This window comes from Physella acuta, unplaced genomic scaffold, assembly GCF_028476545.2.
Source record: "Physella acuta isolate Inbredline_101_S28 unplaced genomic scaffold, ASM2847654v3 ptg001478l, whole genome shotgun sequence".
In the NCBI taxonomy this organism is placed as follows: Eukaryota; Metazoa; Mollusca; class Gastropoda; family Physidae; genus Physella; species Physella acuta.
This window is the reverse complement of record NW_026732993.1, coordinates 50,229-69,232: the sequence shown is the minus strand read 5'-3', so window position 1 is coordinate 69,232 and position 19,004 is coordinate 50,229. Positions and strand designations below refer to the sequence as shown.

General features: G+C 39.3%; 2 protein-coding genes across 5 annotated transcripts in view; one reads left to right on the top strand and one right to left on the bottom strand.

The window, feature by feature from the left end:
- Nucleotides 1-943: 943 nt before the first annotated feature.
- LOC131928229 (uncharacterized) lies at nucleotides 944-8,388 on the top strand. The gene is made up of 4 exons (XM_059284179.1): nucleotides 944-1,054; nucleotides 2,187-2,267; nucleotides 4,130-4,298; nucleotides 8,030-8,388. The coding sequence occupies exons 1-4, from the start codon at nucleotides 1,051-1,053 to the stop codon at nucleotides 8,169-8,171; spliced, it is 396 nt and encodes a 131-aa protein (XP_059140162.1). The 5' UTR covers nucleotides 944-1,050; the 3' UTR covers nucleotides 8,172-8,388.
- A 3,808-nt stretch (nucleotides 8,389-12,196) lies between these two features.
- The window catches only part of LOC131928218 (zinc finger E-box-binding homeobox 2), a 52,680-nt gene continuing 45,872 nt past the window's right edge, over nucleotides 12,197-19,004 (bottom strand). For 3 of the 4 annotated variants that reach the window (XM_059284166.1, XM_059284165.1, XM_059284168.1), the window contains 10 exons: nucleotides 18,772-18,924; nucleotides 18,324-18,532; nucleotides 17,983-18,115; nucleotides 17,606-17,827; nucleotides 16,403-17,307; nucleotides 15,650-16,295; nucleotides 15,287-15,483; nucleotides 14,905-15,106; nucleotides 14,621-14,783; nucleotides 12,197-14,368 (listed from right to left, as the gene is read on the bottom strand). In XM_059284166.1, the coding sequence (XP_059140149.1) occupies nucleotides 14,260-14,368; nucleotides 14,621-14,783; nucleotides 14,905-15,106; nucleotides 15,287-15,483; nucleotides 15,650-16,295; nucleotides 16,403-17,307; nucleotides 17,606-17,827; nucleotides 17,983-18,115; nucleotides 18,324-18,532; nucleotides 18,772-18,924 (2,939 nt within the window). In that variant the 3' untranslated portion in view covers nucleotides 12,197-14,259. Of the gene's footprint in view, nucleotides 14,385-14,620; nucleotides 14,784-14,904; nucleotides 15,107-15,286; nucleotides 15,484-15,649; nucleotides 16,296-16,402; nucleotides 17,308-17,605; nucleotides 17,828-17,982; nucleotides 18,116-18,323; nucleotides 18,533-18,771; nucleotides 18,925-19,004 lie in introns of all 4 variants that reach the window. The other variant, XM_059284167.1, reaches the window with a different exon arrangement.

Here is a 19,004-nt window from a genome sequence, read left to right as displayed (position 1 = left end):
CCTCCCCCTCCGTCACACGTCGTCACAAAAATCCACCCCCCCCCCCCTATAATGACGTCACACTTTAATCTACAATCCACCTCAAAATTGCTGTTGAATTTTTTTTTGAAACATCGATATTTTTCTAAAATCTTGTCTAAACTCTGTCAAACTAGAATATTTTAATCAATTCCTATTACAATTTATTTAAACAGTTTTCTAACACGCGAAATAACGTCGCACCATCTGAATCCTCTCCCTCATCACACACCGTCACAAAATTACGGATCCCCCCCCCCCCTACGAGTGTGACGTCATTTATGGACGACCCCTTTATGCATGCAGCAGCATCAAAACAGACCGGATTTATTTTATTTTAATGTGGAAGATTTTTTCATTAGATAAAAAGAAAAATGTTAAATAAAAGCCATGTGATGCATTGTGTGCTTGAACGCCTGCCGACTCTGGTGTCTTCTGACTCTACTGCATTAACTCCCATGTACGCGTCACCTACAGACTCTCTTAACGCCTGCTGACTCCTGCATAAACTCACATGTATGCGTCGCCTACTCCTACAGACTTCCCTCACGCCTGACTCTCCTGCATAAACTCACATGTATGCGTCGCCTACTGACTCTCCTGCATAAACTCACATGTATGCGTCGCCTACTCCTACAGACTTCCCTCACGCCTGACTCTCCTGCACAAACTCACATGTACGAGTCGCCTACAGACTCCCAAGTACGTGATATCACAAAGGTGTACAAGGGAGTGTACACCCTTACACACAATGATTCAGCTTGGTCATGTGACCGATTCTATAATTACTTTTTTCTTAATGGCTGTTGAGAGCAAGGAAATAAGCTTTTAAATTCCTAAGTGGGGTATCCGTAGCTTGAATAAAAACATGAGACATTTAGTTTAATGGATGTATTACATTTAGTTTCTTGGATGTATTACATTTAGTTTTGTGGATATTACTATTACACATATAATTTTGTGGATGTTACTTTCTTTACAACTAGCCTGGTGGTCAAAACAATTCTTGGCGGATTTATAATTTAGTGAATAATGGGTAAGTTCGTAACGACTCAACTTTCTATTTATTGTAAACAAAGATAGGGAATTTCCCATTATCGAGTGCTACATTGACACTTATGCTATATCCTCATCAACAAAGTTAGATCGATCCAGGACATCCTAAATCGAACAACCGATATTTGGAGTATCGATACGTATGAACCGTTGTCGAACAGTTGTTTTTGACAAAATTTTAGCCCATTTCGCTCTGGTTTCGTCGTCACAAAAAGTCCCACCCCACTCCCTGAAATGACGTCACAAGTATCCATTTCAGCAGTATTTCTTCCAGGCATCTATTCGGGGGGGGGGGGGGGGGAAGAAAGTCTACCGCCCCCGAACGAAATGGAAATTTATATAGAAAATATATATTTTTTATCAATGTCCGACCCCCGAAAATATCAAATGCTCCCCCCCCCCCGGAGAAAAAAGTCTGGAAGAAACACCACATTTCAGTAGAACCACAAAGTAGGGTGGTAGGCACCTGGGGATATCTAAATACAACACCTTCGTAGACCTACACCTCTCATACACCATTACAAATATCAACTTTCCCCCACCGCCCCTCATACACCATGTATAAGAACACACCCCACACCCCCTCTACACACATACACACGACCACCACTAAGAACTAATACAACATGTTTAAGGACAACTCTCCCCCCCCCCCCTCTCCACCCCTTCTACAACATGTATAAGAAGAACCTCCCCACTACCGCCCCTAATAACTAATACAATATGTATAAGAACAACTCCCTCCCCCACCCCTAATACAACATGTATAACAACAACCTCCCCCACCCCTAATACAACATGTATAAGAACAACCTCCCCAACCACTCCTAATACAACATGTATAAGAAAGAACAACCTCCCCCACCCCTAATACAACATGTATAAGAACAACCTCCCCCACCCCTAATACAACATGTATAAGAACAACCTCCACCCACCGCCCCTAATACAACATGTATAAGAACAACCTCCCCCACCACCCCTAATACAGTAAGCGTAAATAGACCTTTCTAGCTGTATTCCCCACGTACCCTGCCTATTGTGTTATTTTTCTGAACGTCGTGTTTACTTAAAACGTTAAAAAATTTGTCTTCTGACTTTTGACATTTCAGTGCAAAATGTGGATTTTAACCTTACAACAGACGACGATGAAGATGTTGTTTCAGAAAGCGGAAGTGGCGTCACAACGGAAGTTAAGTGCTTAAATCTTGGTCTGGATGAGTGAGGGTCTGGCCATGTTTTTCCACGCGGCGTACCACGCTGGCTTTCACATATTGTTGCAATGTGCTGTTTGGTTGTAGATAGTATTACTATATGCACAAAACAAAAATGTATTCAAGAAGAGTAGCATGATTGAAAGGATTTGTTGGGCTCGGGAAGGGGGGGGGGGGGGGGGGAGAATGTATCTAAAAAAAAGTTAAATTATTTGGACAATTAAGTAAATAATCGATATTATTTTTTTCTGCCGGTACCGCGGGGGCACGGTTTGGATTGTAGTTATGGTAAAGACTAGGCAGTGGCGTAGCGAGGTCGGGTGTCACCCGGTGCGGCACTTAATGGTGTCACCCCCCAGAGGCGTAGCGACCCTTCCCGGGGACAAACTTTCAAATTTTCGATTTGCACCCCCCCCCCCCCTCAAACTTTCGATTTGCACCCCCCCTCAACTTTTTCTCCATATATTTTGCTATTTTTTGCCTTGGTGTCACCCCCCTAAATGGTGTCACCCGGTGCGGTCCGCACCCCCCGCCCCCCTCGCTACGCCCCTGAGACTAGGTATATACATATGCACACACATACATACGACTCTCAACAACATCATCTGCGGGCACCTTGATTAACTTTTTAGCTATACTCTCAGAGATACATTCACACGAACGACACTAAACGTCTACTTTTGTCATTTCACAATGGAAGGCAGGTGGGATAAACTCGCGACTTATATAACGGATAACTTCTCGACCCTTATCACGGATAAGATCTCGACCTTCTTCTTCCCTCTTCTGCGTTCTTAATTGAGTTAAGGTTAGAGGATTTAAACAAGTTGTCCAACTTTGTGGATGAACTGGACTGTGGTCTCCAGATCTGCCTGCGCTCCATATAGTTTTTGCTTGAGTGGGGTGTATAGGGGCCAATATAATAGATAAGCTTTTAGACTTAATTTTGTTTAAAATCACTCAACCTATGTAAAGCCCTCGATTAAATGAAAACGTGAGTACATTAAGCACAAGCAACACGTATCCAGGTGAAGCGCCCCATATGGTCCGAGTTGAAAAGAAAAATTGTTATATTTTAACTCTATTCAATATTTTAAAAAATAAAACTTTTTAAATATATCATACCCAGTAACGTTATATTAACATCTACATAAGCCATCACTTTCCCCAAAACATCATATAACAGTTCCTAAAAACCCCATACATTACTAAAGCTATATGGCCATGTAAGAGCCGATGGTATCATTATCTTGACGGAGACACTTCGGTTGTTGGTGACTACCTTGTGAGTCGAGTGGTGGCGTTTGGGTCGGGTAGAAAATTTCACAGCTGTACAGCAGCTGTTGATTTTAGCTGTTGTATTTAGCTGTTTCTTCATTTCCTCCTTAGCCCCCCCCCCCCCACAGCCATTGTATCCCTCTCACTTACTTATAATACCGGCCTCCCCCCCCCCCACCACCAGTCTGTTGCCCAACCCCTCTCCCAACCCTTCCCCCCCCCCTCTTTCCTATAATTCCTGCGCACTCCCCCCCCCCCAGATAATTATTGTTCCTTTCTCCTCTATTTCCTGCCCCCCCCCCACCTATAGTTCCTGTTTCTCCTCACCCCCTTCCCCCACCCCACCTATCGCAACCATTTTGCCTTAAGGCTATTACAGCAACCAACCACTTTTCACCACCAATTTTTTAAAAATTTTTTTGTCTTTTTGTGAATTTGTGTGGGTTTTCGGGTTGTTAAAAAAAACCAAAGCATAAATAGACCTTGATTCTTGAAATTCTTCTGTGAGATCCACGCTGTTGGTTTAACTTAATCTGTTTCCAACCATTTGTTTTTGTTTTTAGACATTGTGACGTTCCCGACGTTTACAGAAAAAGAAACAGGCAGCTCAAGTTCGAGAAATGATGCAATCATCATCGCCGTCTGCGTGTCAGTTGCCGTTCTTTCCTTTATCGCCATTGTCATTTTGTGTTCTTGTTACTTGAGAGGGAAGAGGAAGAAAAGATTCGCAAGGTTGGTCTAGTTGTCGGTAGTTTGCATAAACTAAATGAGTAAAAGAAAATTGCTTCTTTTAAACTTTGGTCTAGCTGTCGGTAGTTTTCAGACTATTAACTAAATGAATAAAAGAAAACGGCTTCTTATTAAAGCTTTGGTCTAGTTGTTGGTAGTTTTCAGACGAAAAGCTAAGTGAATAAAAGAAAATTGCTTCTTATTTAAATGTTAGTCTAGTTGTAAGTAGTTTTTAGACTATAAACTAAATGAATAAAATTATTTTTAAAAAAACCTTTGGTCTAGTTGTCGGTAGTTTTTAGACTATAAACTAAATGAATAAAATTTAAAAAAAAAAACAACTTTTGTCTAGTTGTCGGTAGTTTTTAGACTATAAACTAAATGAATAAAATTAAAAAAAAAAAAAAAAAAAAAAACTTTTGTCTAGTTGTTGGTAGTTTTCAGACGATAAATAATCGAATACCAGTATTTTAAGAGAAAGAAAAAAGTTGTCATTGGTTAAACGTTTAATTGAACATACGTGGACAAATTTTTGTTTAGTTTTAATTTGTGAACAGACTATTAAATAATTAGGTCTGGTTCTAATTTACTTGCATGAAATCAATAACGATACATCATAATCATTTATCATTATTTTTTGTTTAAATTGAAAAAAAAGGTTTTAGTCTTATCTGTAATTGTGGTGTAAACTTCTGACAAGAAGCTGAAACATTAGTAACATCAATCATGATCAACTTGAGTCAACCCAGCTCTAATGGGCAGTGGCGTAGCCAGGATCGTCTCAAGGGGGGGGTTCCAATTTTTTACCCGGGGACAAACTTTCGATTTGCACCCCCCACCTCAAACTTTCGATTTCCACCCCCCCCCCCCTCAAACTTTCGATTTGCACCCCCCCCCCTCAAACTTTCGATTTGCACCCCCCCTCAAACTTTCGATTTGCACCCCCCCCCCTCATACTTTTTATATATACCGAGGGGTCTATGGGGGGGGGTTATGACCCCCCCTAACCCCCCCCCCCCTGCCTACGCCACTGCTAATGGGTACCTGATATGAGTCTGGGAAAGTCAAGGCGGCTGGGCAAAGATACCGCGGTCACAAAAACAGACGAACTCTTCTCCAACTGCTCTAGCTACCGTCTGTTCGGAAAAGTACCTTCTATTTTTTACGTTAATACTAATATATTCAATTTTAACGTTGAGAATTATGGTGAATGTTGGATAAAGCCGCAGAGGTTGTCTTCTAAATGGCAAAGTTTAAGCCTAAACACGTAAACGTACGCCCAGTACCCAAAAACATCTTTAAAATGTAACAATTATTAAAGTATCAACTCCACAAGCACTGTTGTAAGAGTGAGGTGGATATTTATCCATATTGTCTCAACATATAATACAAACGTGCTTTTAAAAATAACTTTTGTTTATATGTCAGATATTACTAATTACTATACCAACATCTGACTTGGAGTGGTGGGATAGAAACTATAATCAAGTAATTAAGAATATCCTGACATCACTCCCCACCAGAGGCGTAGCGAAGGGGGCGGGGCGGGGGGGGGGGGGGACATATGTCCCCGGGCGCCGACCTTAGGGGGGGCGGGCGCCAAAATGGGTTCGAAAAACAAATTGAAAGTTTGAGGGGGGTGCAAATCGAAAGTTTGAGGGGGGGGGGGTGCACATCAAAAGTTCGAGGGGGTGCAAATCGAAAGTTTGTCCCCGGGCGCCGGGAAGGGTCGCTACGCCTCTGCCCCCCCCCCCCCCACCCCTCCACGTAATCACGTTTTGAGTATATTTACAAGCAACAATACCTCCCCCTTATATTGGTTCAAAAATAATATCACGTTTTTAAAACTATTTTTACACCCCCTTTCCCTTCGTTTTTCTTTAGATTGTGACACCATGTATTGTGGATTGTAACACAGTGTATTGTCAAACCCTTGACATAAAAAATGTGTCACAGACACTTCACTAAAACAGATTTTGTTGACTTGTAGTAGCCCTTCCACCTGGTAACCGGAAAAGTTGACATTACTTGTCTATTCCAACAATCCCATAATTTAACCAATTTTTTTTTTTTAATTTAAAAAAACTTAACCCCAAATAAAACCAGCCACCCCTCCCTTACTTAACTGTCTTGTATTTTTAACACCACATAGAACCACTACCCATCCCCCTCCACTCAACTGGGTTGTTATATTTTTAACCACAAGTGTGTGTTCTCATGTTTTTTAACCACCAAACTTTACATTTTTTAAAGGGGTCGTCAGTCGCCCATAAATGACGACATGCTCCTAACGGGTCCAGTAGGGTTCAAAGTATTGTTATGATGAGTCACAATAAGAATAGGGATGGGGCGTGGGGGGGGGGGGTGTTCAGAAAGGGCGACGTTGCATTTTTAAATGTAATTGTTTTTTACAACTATTTACCAGCTGTTTTACACCTTAAAAGACTTTTTTTTTGTGAATTGTAAAAACATCGACCGACATTGACACAGTTAAATTAATATTCTTTAAAAGGAAACTCCTGTTTCCATATAAAAATAAAGCAACATTTCAGTTTGATGGAAGGGAATAGGCAGTGGCGTAGCGAGATCGGGTGTAACCCGGTGCGGCACTTAATGGTGTCACCCCCCCCCCCAGAGGCGTAGAGACCCTTCCCGGGGACAAACTTTCAAATTTTCGATTTGCACCCCCCCCCCCCCCACCCGTCAAGTTTTTCTCTATATATTTTGCTATTTTTTGCCTTGGTGTCACCCCCCCAAATGGTGTCACCCGGTGTCACCCCCCCCCGCCCCCACCCCTCGCTACGCCTCTGGGAATAGGCTCAAATTACTTCTAGGCATTTCATTTCACCACCCCTAAAAAAAGAAAATTTTAAATTTTAATAGAAAATGTATCGTTCAAACATTCTTATAATCAATCCTCCTCCCCTTACACTGCCCCCCCCCCCCCCAATCCTGAGCAATATTACTAAAAGAAACCCTGTGTAGGCGTATGTGTGATGTCATCTAGGGTGCGGGAGGGGGGGGGGGGTCTGACTTTCTGTGACGAGATGTGACGAGGGGAAGGAGAGATTTAAAAACCGCCCAAAAAATAGGGTGATAATATATATGGACGACCCGTATAGAATATTTTGACAATGTTTATTTAAAACACCCGATCGGTTTAAGAAGCTAAAGAAGAAACAAACTAGTATTTTTTTTTAAAAGAACGATCAAGTACCCCCCTGTAAATATTAAACTGTTTATCCATATTGATGGGGACAAAATCAAACTGAAATATGTGTTATTACCAGCGTGGGGGAAATCAGAAAAAATGACGGCACAAATTTTGCAATTTAAAAAGTAATGTTAGGAACTGAATCTTAACGGTCACTCCGCGATTTTAAAAAGAATGTTATTGTATATCGCAATAGAAATCGTTTACTATTGAGCGAGTTGAGTAAATATTATATTTTAGAAAGAAAACATTGTTTTAAAAAATTGAAATTGAAGAGTGTGGGGGGGGGGGGGGGGTTGTTAGACTCATGTGTGACGTTATTTAAGGGGGTTCTGGCTTTTTGTGACGAGATGTGACGATGGGGAGAGGGTGGTAAAATATGTTTTCAAAGTTCGACGTCGTTTATTATTGTTTTATTACTTCTTTTTTTTCATTGTTTTAGTAGGTACATAAACATTAATTTAAATTTAAATTTTTTTCCAACGATGTCAATTAATCCTACAAAAATGAACCTCCACAGAAACTCTGCCAAACTTCAGTCCGTGCATCTCCAACTGTCAAGCAGCAGATCACGTGACCTGCAACAGAAGACGAACACAGAAGAGCTCCCACCTCACCGTGACCAATCAGAACAGCACTACAGGACTCCGTACAGGACATGAGGCGACTCCTGCTGTCCAATTTGTTCCTGTCTGCCACCAACTAGTCTACCTAATAAGATGATATTGTATAGATTAATTTGGGGTGGGTGTGGGGTTACAGCCTGTGATGTAGGTCCTAAATGAACAGAAGTTAGTGCCTTTTGAAAAAATCAATCTGAAATGGCATATTTTAAAATGTTCAAAATCATAATTTACAAAGAACATATTTGTAAAAAAAAAGAAAAAAAAAGGCTTGAACATGAACAATGCAATTGACTTATTCATTCAGTCAGTTAAATTGTAAACGAAGGGGATACTTTAAAAAAAAAAACATGAAAATCTATGCATAACAAACAATTAGGAAAAAGAACCATGAACAACTTTGTCTTATTCCCGTATTTACTCACCTTTGTTTTCTTTCTACAAACCTTGAAGTGCTAACGTTAAACTTTACCCAGCCCATGTGGTCGGGCTTATACTAATATTTTGCATCTAGTTAGGCTTAACCTATACACCGGTTTAATCCTAACCCAAGATCTCTTATTGTTAACTCTAACAGCTAACCCAGCTAACTTTAACATCCACTAAGACTAACTCTATATTTTATAAGTATACACACAGGGGGATTAATCCAAACCCAAAACAACTAGACTGGTTAATCCTGCACGTCTTGTAGGCTAACTTAACCTTATGGGACACGCCCTTCTGTAATTTTGCCCAAACAAAAACAATTCCTGTCCATGTGGATCATACCCATCTTTTCTCTCAAGGGGTGGAAGCTAAGAAAAAACGATCCTATGCCAATCATTCTATCCCCTTGTTGTCCCTCCCCCCCCCCCAGAACAACTTTCTGGGTAGATCTATGTGTTATACCAGTGTTTGATAAACAGAGTGTTAATCTTCAGGCAGTAGCCTAAATTAAACACAATTAAACAATAAGCTGCTATTTTTTTTAGATTTATATAACACATAGGCAGTGGCGTAGCGAGGTCGGGTGTCACCCGGTGCGGCACTTAATGGTGTCACCCCCTCAGAGGCGTAGCAACTCTTCCCAGGGACAAACTTTCAATTTTCGATTTGCACCCCCCCCCCCCCTCAAATTTTTCTCTATATATTTTACTATTTTTTGCCTTGGTGTCACCCCCGTAAATTGTGTCACCAGGTGCGATCCGCACCCCCCCCCCCCCCAACGCTACGCCTCTGCACATAGGCCTATTTAGAATGTAATGAATGCTTAAGCAGTTTCTATCTACGTTTTCCAGTAGTCAGCAAAGGCTTATTGTCCAAACATCGATATGTTTAAAGTATAATTTGTTTCTATTGTTTTCATGTAAATAAATTTACGATGGAGACTGACATTTGCATTTGTTTCTATGATTCTTTATGCTGAGGTAACATCACTTACATTTTTCTTTCACTGTTAAACATGGAAATATATTTTAATGTCGTCGTGTTTCTTTTCCTACAATAGGCCAATATGCCATATGCAGTATTCGGTCCAAATGTATTTTTAAAAACACGGATCGGGTGTATTTATTGAAACAATGTATTTAGCCACACAACTTGCCCACACACAACTTGATCACACAATTTAACCTTACATGCCCACACACTATTTAACCATACAACTTGCCCACACACAACCACACAATTTAACCACACAATCTGATCACACAACTTGTCCCCACACACAACAAGATGAACAAAAAAAATTCAACTTTTAGAAATTTTATTTTCATGATTTTTAAAAAATAAAAGAATGTTAGAAACATCTAGATGAATAAACAAGCAAACCACGTGTTTACCCTCCCCTAATGACTGAATCAAGACCAGACACAATGATTACAATAGTGTTCAAGATCAAACTATTTGAGCAGATATTTGGGCTTTGAGGTTAGAGAAACAAAATTTTTGTATATGAAAAAAAAATTAATGAAATCTTTAATAGATCTCAGTTTGAATAGATTGCACAAAGGGGAAAAAACTCTATAAAAATAGAGCTATGTTAAAAATTTGATAACACAAATTGTCAATAAAAATTTAAAAATTTTCTTTTGAAGTATTTAAAGAAAATTGTCAAGGTTAATGAGAAAAAAAAATGAATCAATGAAGAAAAGACTAGATTGTGACACCCATCCACTTAGACCACAGCCGATAGAAAAAGTTGAAATATGTACAGGAAGATTTCTATGTGGTTTTTGTCAAAGAGTATGGGTTAAATTGAGATATAACTTTGTCTAAAAAAGTAAAATAAGCCAAGATATACATAAAAAAACATTTTCTGTCTGCATAAAAACTTGGTCAAAGCTCATCATCTGAGTAAAATTACACGCAGGTATATAAAAATCAGGCCATACAAAGGGAAATGAGTGAGTTACTTTCAATACTTGGAATGATATTTTAGGCTAACAAAAAAAATACTTTTTCAACAGAAACAACAGATTGAGAATATAAATGTTGAAAGGAAAATATAGCGAAGTAAATATTGTTCCCATAGCCAATAAATCAAATCAACACGGAGTCATCTAAAGGAATGGTACAACACTCAAACAGACAACATCATACAACATACAACTAAGTCTACTGCTTGGTCTAAGTTGTCTGACTAGCACAACATAGGTACAGCATTCAAATGGAAGTCACCCACGTCAAGCCTGCTTTAGTTGCTCCACAGTTTGATTGCCAGCTCAGAGGCCTTACATGAGCAAGTCATAGGATACATAGGATACATAGAATCAAACATCTCAAAGTAAACAATATATTGCAGTGAATTAAACAAGCAAATAACATTTGGCACATTCATTGGAACATAATGAATAAGAAAAAAAAAATCTTATAAAACAATCATTAGCTTTGTAATGCAGTAGAAAACAGCTTTGTAAAGCTGTCTGATTCATACAGCCATTGAAGACTGCTTTACAGCCTGCATTACAATATCATAGAGAAAAGAATGAATATTCTGTACTGCTTGGAAGTTGCATACTTGAGTTATAAACAATGAACTATGTCATCCAAAATAAGCTTTGGACAACATGCTAGCAAATTAATACTGGGTGGTAATGATGTCTGTAGCAGGAGTTGATCCTGTACTACAAGCATACAATCATAGCGTGTATGTACATAATAGGTCAGTCATCAAATAGTGGCATCAAAACTAATGTACACAGCAGGCCTAAAGATGAGTACACAAAATAGAGAACATTTCATCATACAACATGGGGAAGTGTGTACAGGGGTAGGGGGAAGGGAATAATAAAAGGTAATACTGAGATGAGTAGTCTAAAAAAGGTAATACTGAATGGGTTGTCTAAAAAGGTAATACTGAGGTGGGTAGTCAAAAAAGGTAATACTGAGATGGGGGTAGTCAAAAAAGGTAATACTGAGGTGGGTAGTCAAAAAAGGTAATACTGAAATGGGGGAAGTCTAAAAAGGTAATACTGAGGTGGGTAGTCTAAAAAAGGTAATACTGAGGTGGGTAGTCTAAAAAAGGTAATACTGAGATGGGGTAGTCTAAAAAAGGTAATACTGAAATGGGGGAAGTCTAAAAAGGTAATACTGAGATGGGTAGTCTAAAAAAGGTAATACTGAGATGGGTAGTCTAAAAAAGGTAATACTGAGATGGGTAGTCTAAAAAAGGTAATACTGAGATGGGTAGTCAAAAAAGGTAATACTGAGATGGGTAGTCTAAAAAAGGTAATACTGAGATGGGTAGTCTAAAAAAGGTAATACTGAGATGGGGTTGTCTAAAAAAGGTAATACTGAGATGGGGTTGTCTAAAAAAGGTAATACTGAGATGGGTAGTCAAAAAAGGTAATACTGAGATGGGTAGTCTAAAAAAAGTAATACTGAGATGGGGTTGTTTAGGCAAAATAAGGTAATACTGACATAGGTAAATGCATACAAATATTGTAGAAAGTACTACTGACAATGAGAAAAACAACATAATAATACCGACAATAAGAAAATATAGAACATAATACTGCTATAGGATCTGTACACTGACAACATAAAGCCTGACACTGCGGGTCATCTAAATAAAAAAATACTGACATGGCGCAAGAAGCTGTGCACACAAACTTTTAAAACTAAATCAAATCAGCTCAATGAAATCAAGCAAGAACTCTGTTTAAAAATATACAAAGCACTACATCACCATAACTAAAGCATAATCTTGTTGTTGTTCACGCTGGATCTTCTAAAAATGACGGGTAAAAAAATAAAAGACATCTTTTAAAAATAAATTGTGACTGGGGTATTTACAATCTTTGGTATGACCAGCTGTTTGTCCAGCCTCTCATCACCCCCTCCCTCCCTCCCTCCTCCCACAGTCAACTAACTCTTGTAGTTTCTTCAATTTGACTGAGTGATGATGAAAATGAAACTGTAAAATCTTTTAAAACTGTTTCTCCTGAAGTTTTCAAAAGTTAGAAGTTTTCAAATGTTTGAAGTTACAAACAAATCCTAACCATGTCATTTCTAGTTCAAGTGCTATAAAAAAATGTGAATAAACATACAAATGTTGAACAAAGTGCTCTAGGTAATCCACAAGATAGATGTACACATTTTACAATACGTGATAAAAATCTGTATATAAATTCAATTTTATGTCATACATGTACAAATGAAGCGATACACCAAACATACGTAAGTAGTTAAAAATATACCAGTCACACACATCATGTATTAGCCATCACACATACATCTTCTCACCCGTACAAATCTCAGATACTGCTGGTTAGACATACACACATACACTTTAGCACCCACTTGCCACACACACACACACTTCAGCAACTCTTGGTCAGACAGAGAGAGAAAAAAAAACAGGCTACAATCTACTTGGAATGGAAGCTCTGGGATTTAGTTGGAATTGTAGGTATACAATTGTAAACCTATAATCGTAGGTATACAATGTACAAGAGAAGAATGTCAAGAAGGCATAAAAACACTGTAAGCAAACTAGGCTACCATATGCAATGTGGGCGACAGGGTGCTGACTGCTGTCATGGATGAGTGTCACCACAGACATCCCACCAATCAAATTACTGACGGCAAACATGGATTTGTTATCCATAAAGTCAGCAACATTTAAAAGAAAACAAAAAATCTTACTTGTAAAATGTTGACATGATAAATGAGTATTAATGGCATTTAATAATATTCAATTTTATATTATGTTAAAGAATTAATAAAAGTTTTCATTATGGTTTGTGTTAAATTTACTGGACAAAAATGTTTAAAAATAATTTCGCTGGAGTGGTATGGTTTTATGAAAATTATTCGTTTTTAAAATCCTAATTTATTATCTCCCCTCATCAGTTTTTTTTTGTCTTTAAAATGGGGCTTTCTTTTGAACTTCCCCAATTACTGACATAGAATATGGATAACATTTTGTGATATTCATTTCAATAAAAGAAAAAAAAATGTATTAAAAAAAAGAACATTGTTGGAGTTGAAAAAAAACCAATGGAATACATGAAGAAATTGTTCCAACATCTTTTGGAATCCTGGAGTCATGGGGTCCCATCTAACCAAAACATGAAACAAACATTTCTTGTACAATTATTGTGAATGGAGAGTTAGAAAAACCTGGCAAAGACTGGTTCTTTGTGAAACAATGAGGTAACAATAAACATATGAAAGCAAAGGAATACAAGTTATACTGTGTAAAAGAAACAATATTGGAATAGAGTAAAAATGTGCAACAATTTCATATATATACATGTATATACAATGATTGGCTATACAACAGTTGCCAAATTGCATTATTATAGACCTTAAGTAAAATTAGATGGGCTTGGTGGGTTGAAACCAGAAGCCCACTGAGGTGTTTGTAGCTACAAACACTAGCATCAAGCAGAAGTAATAGTACAAGAGCATTGCTTTCTGAAGGTGAACATTGTATGGCATAGAGTCGAGTAACATACTTAGATATGTGCTGTGGCTAACAGATGGATTTCATTGCTTTCTTCTTGGGCTTTATCTGGCAAAGTTCTTTGTTTGGGATAAGCTCATCCTTAAAGTTCTTTATGTGGGATAAGTTCACCCTCAAAGTTCTCTGTGTTGATAAGACAATCCTCAAAGTTCTTTGTGTGGGATAAGCTCATCCTTAAAGTTCTTTATGTGGGATAAGTTCACCCTCAAAGTTCTCTGTGTTGATAAGATGATCCTCAAAGTTCTTTGTTGGGGATAATATCATCATCTTCACCATCTGATGGCTTGCAAAATTTGTATCTGTTAAATTATGAAAACTAATTTCAAAGACTAATTTGAGAAAATTATTTGAGAAAAACTGAATTGAGGATAATCTGATACGGATCTAAATTGAATATTTATAAATAGAAAAATAGCAAATAAAGTTGTCTTCCGAGGTTTGGGTCAAATATTTAGCTTTAAACAAAACTACCAATTAACGTACTCTGGTAAATATAAAGTAACTCCAGAGCTGAAGGATTAGGGTGAGGACCTACCTGTGGTTCATGTGCTGGCTGTAGGAACCAGAGTGGGAGAAGCGTTTCCCACACTTGCGACACTTGAAGGGCTTCTCTCCACTGTGTAGCCTGCGGTGTTCTGTCAGATGGTGCTTGTGCTTGAAGGCCTTGGAGCAAACTTCACAGTTGAAAGGTCTAGCTCCTACAGGAGAGAAAACACAATATTAAAGCTATTGCAGACAGCTGCTTGATATATTACAAGAAAAATTACAACTTTGACAGTTTTTAAAATAAAAAAAAAATATGTAATAGTGTTAAGGTACCTGAATGCTCATATTTGTGGCGTGCAAGGGAACTTTGTTTACTGAACTGCTTGTCACACTGGTCGCAAGCGTACAGTCCCAGCTCTTCACTCATGCGATGACCTTTCCACGAGCGGCGACGCTTGCGTGGAGAGGCAGATCCATCTTCTGGGTTGCTAATAGAGTCTTCAAGGTCATCTAATTTTATCTCTTCAGATTCCACCTGCAGAAAAACAAGATCCTTCACATTTAACAATTTGTCAAGATATTTACATTAAACAATTCATCAAGATCATTCAGAAAACAATTAGTGTTGAGACCTGTATTGTGAATGACATCAAGGTTGTCAGTGATAGTGTTAAAACAATGAGGGAATGCGATGCCGTGATGCCGCCAGACTCACCTGCTTGCAACTCTTCTTTCTCCTGCGCTTGCCATCAGCAGCGGCCATGGCCTCCTCGTGTAGCGCCACATTGGCCAGAGTTTGCAGATTGCCCTGAGTTTCTAGAAACCTCTTCAGTTCTCCCACAGGCTTCTCGTCCTTGTCCAAACATTCATCAATGACCAACTGGTTAGCTGATGGTGAAGAAGGGCTGGATTCTAGTTTTAAAAATTGTAAAAAATTATAAACAAAATGCCAATATAAACTTCCAAATTTAAAGCCAAAATATGACTAAAAATTAATTTTAAAATGTGTATACAAAATGCCACCAAAAAACTAAAAGTAAAAAACTAAACATGTTAATATTAAGTAATTATTATTTACCATTTTTCACTGAGATGCCCTTGTTCTCTGAATTAACAGGAGAATCTCTGTGTGGATGGTGGTTGTTAGGGGGAATAACTCCCGTGATCTGAGACAGAACAGAAGAGTTGAGCATCCCTGAGGAAAACTTGCGGTGAGCTGTGAGGTCCAGTAAAGGAGAAAACAGGCCTTTGTTGGTCATGTACTTGTAGATGTCTGAGTGCTGGAACCTGTAGTTGGACTCGTTCATCAGGACAACAGACTTGGTGGGGGGGACATGCAGGAAGTGGCTGGGGACAGACAAACTGGCAGCTTTGCTGGGGGACGCCGCTTCCTGTTTGGGGACCTTGGTGCTCAGGTTCAGGACATGCTCCTCTAGGGTCTCCTCGCTCAGCTGGCTATTGCTTAACATTTTGTGGTGCTCGTGTGCCTTGGGGGGTTCTTGTCTCCTAACACTTAAATCCAGGGGCTGGTCCTCTGAGGGTGGGGTCAGAGGTCCAACGTTTGGATGCGGGGCCTGCTTGCGGTGGCTGAGGAGTGCATAAGGGTTAGGGACAATGGGAATGTAAGTTGAAGGCGAGCTCCTGATCTTTTTGTTCACACTTCTGACGGGTGAAGATTTCTTCACTTTTTTAGTTTCTCTTTCTCTGGCGTTCTCAAACCACACCTGAAAATACAGCAATCAAGAACCAGTTTTTAAAAATATCTACTAAAATTTTTTTTTTTTTACATTACAGCTCAAATTAGTTTGAATAAAAGAGTAAAACTAGCTACCTGAACCATTCTTTTGTCAGCGCCAATAATTTTGGCGATTTCTTCAATGGCCTGACTCTCAGGGTTTTTGTTGTCCCTGAAGCAGCCTCTCAGATGCTGGGCTTGGTTCTCAGTCAGCCTCTCAGCCTTCATCTCTTCCTCCTCCTCGTCGTCCTCCTCGTCCTCATCATCATCCATGTCCTCCTCATCAGACACCTTGCTGCTGTAGACGGAGGAGCTGTCGTCCCCTGCCATAACTTTCTGGATGTCATGGTTGTCTGAGCACATGTAGCGCTCATGTTGGTGGAGGTCCACAGGGCTGCTGAACTGTTTCTTACAGTACCTGCAGGTCTGTACCTCCCCGTCTGACGCCTCGTTCATCTCTAGCTTCACCTCACCCACAATCATGTCTGAGATATCATCTTCGTTTTTTAAAGACTCCTTCTCATCCGGCTTCTCCTCATCCGAGACAACTTCTTCCTTGACTTTGTCAATGTTAGGCTTCAGGTCCTCAGGTACTGACATCCTCTTCATCAGCTCAGCTGTAAACTTCCCGTCTTTCTCCAAGCTCAGGTTTTTCTTATCCACAGGGGGACTGGCTGATTCCCCCTGGCCTATTGGTGATGGGGAGGGTGTGGGCAGAGACACATTGTTCATGCTACTTGTCTTCTTCAACTGCTCCAGGAGATGGGCTGGAGGCAGCAGGTGGAATGGAATGTTGGAGTGCTGGTGAGCGGGTACGGGAGCCGCGGAGGGGGGCGCCATGGTCATGCCAGTGGCAGCGCTAGACTGAGATGAGGACAGTTTCTGTTGGTAAAGGCTGAAGTTGAAGGCATTGGGGTTCATGATGGCGGGCGGGGGTGAGGGGTAGTACTGATGCCGTAGTGATGCTGGGTCAAACTTCATCAGCTGCTGAGAGTAGGACCCTGGAACAGATGAGATCTTTTTTAAACAATGTAGATTTAAGAGTCACAATATGCTGCATCAACACAATCAAAATACATGAAAAACATAAGAAGTCTATCACTTAAATAGTTTTATTTCTTGTTTTTTTTAAAAAAAAAAACTTCTTTGTTTTTAATATATTTTGATTGAAATAAAAATGTTCAGGACGTTGAGACTAAGATACTGCCAGGTATATTATGCACTGTTAACAAACAATTGTTTTATCTAAAGTGTACAACTAACCAACCGAGGAGTTATATATTGCTGAACACAACTCACCTGATGACGGAGAGTACACCTGGGCCACTGTAGGGAACATAAATCTGGTGTTCTCAGGTCTAGACTGTTCCATCTGTCTGTCCTGACGCCGACCCTTGCTCTGACCAATGACCCAGCATTTTTTTGAGGTCATGTGACTGCTGTAGGATCCAGAGTGTGAGAACCTTTTAGAACAGGTCGGGCACTGGAAGGGTTTCTCCCCTGAGTGGATCCTGATGTGTTCTGGATAGACCAAAGTACCAAGTGTAAGTACAGCAGACAAACAGCTACAGCTGCATTGGCAAAACTTTTCATTGATAAGGAAAGGGGTTCTTACATTTTTAAAAAGATGTACCCATTTGTTCCCTGAATTTCAACTAGCACTCAACGCTGCTTACCTTTAAGGTGATGTTTAAACTTGAATGCCTTGCCACACTCAGGACATTTAAACTTGCGGAGATCTGTGGACTCGGAGTGGCTGATCATGTGACGCTGCAGTCTGTACACATTAGCAAATGTTTTCTGGCAAATCTGAAACACAACGCATACCCCTTGATAATTAACATACGCTTAAAGAAATTAAATCACAGGATTCATTTTTGAAAAACAAAAAACAACCTAGAAATTATATACTAAAACTTTCAATGTCTACTGCAAGTTTAGTCAGTAGATTAAAGATAATTTACCAACATTTTTCTTTTACTAGTAAAAAAAAAGAGTGCATAAAAAGTGTACTCACTTTACATGACTGTGAGGTGGGTGAGTGAGTAGCCAGGTGCTTGTCCAAGTGAGACTTGAGTAGAAAGGTCTGCTCACACTTTGGACATTGGTAGCGCACGGGCTTGTCTGGGTGTTGGTTGCGCATGTGATCTCGCAACAACGTGGAGCGAGTGCTTGTGGTCTCGCAGTAAATACACTTGAGGACATACTCTTCTTCCAAAATATGTTCTACAAAACAACCAAATACAGTTTAGATACAGGAAAGTTAAGTTCAGAAACACAGACAGCTGAATATGAGAAAACATTATATAAATATAAAGTTTTTTAACCAATTAGTTGAATGTATATCCTCCAATCAATTTAGAAACTTACAATATGAAAACAATGTGGTACTACAAAGTCCAAAATTTCAGAGACTGAATTTAAAAAATGTACTTATTGTAACTTAGTGCTGCAAACAAGCATACCTTCACTGTGTAACAAATTTTCTTCATCCTGATCTGATTCTTGACCAGTGACTTCTGCTGCTTTTTCTTTATTTAAAATTTCGGGAATGACCTCCCTTGAGTGATCATCGCCATTCTGGATACATTCTTGTAGGCTTTCAACCAAGGGCTCGCCTATATAAACATAACAGGGTAAATATATTAGGATCAAACAAGTGAAGCAGTTGAAACAACTTAGTTGAAACAATTCAACT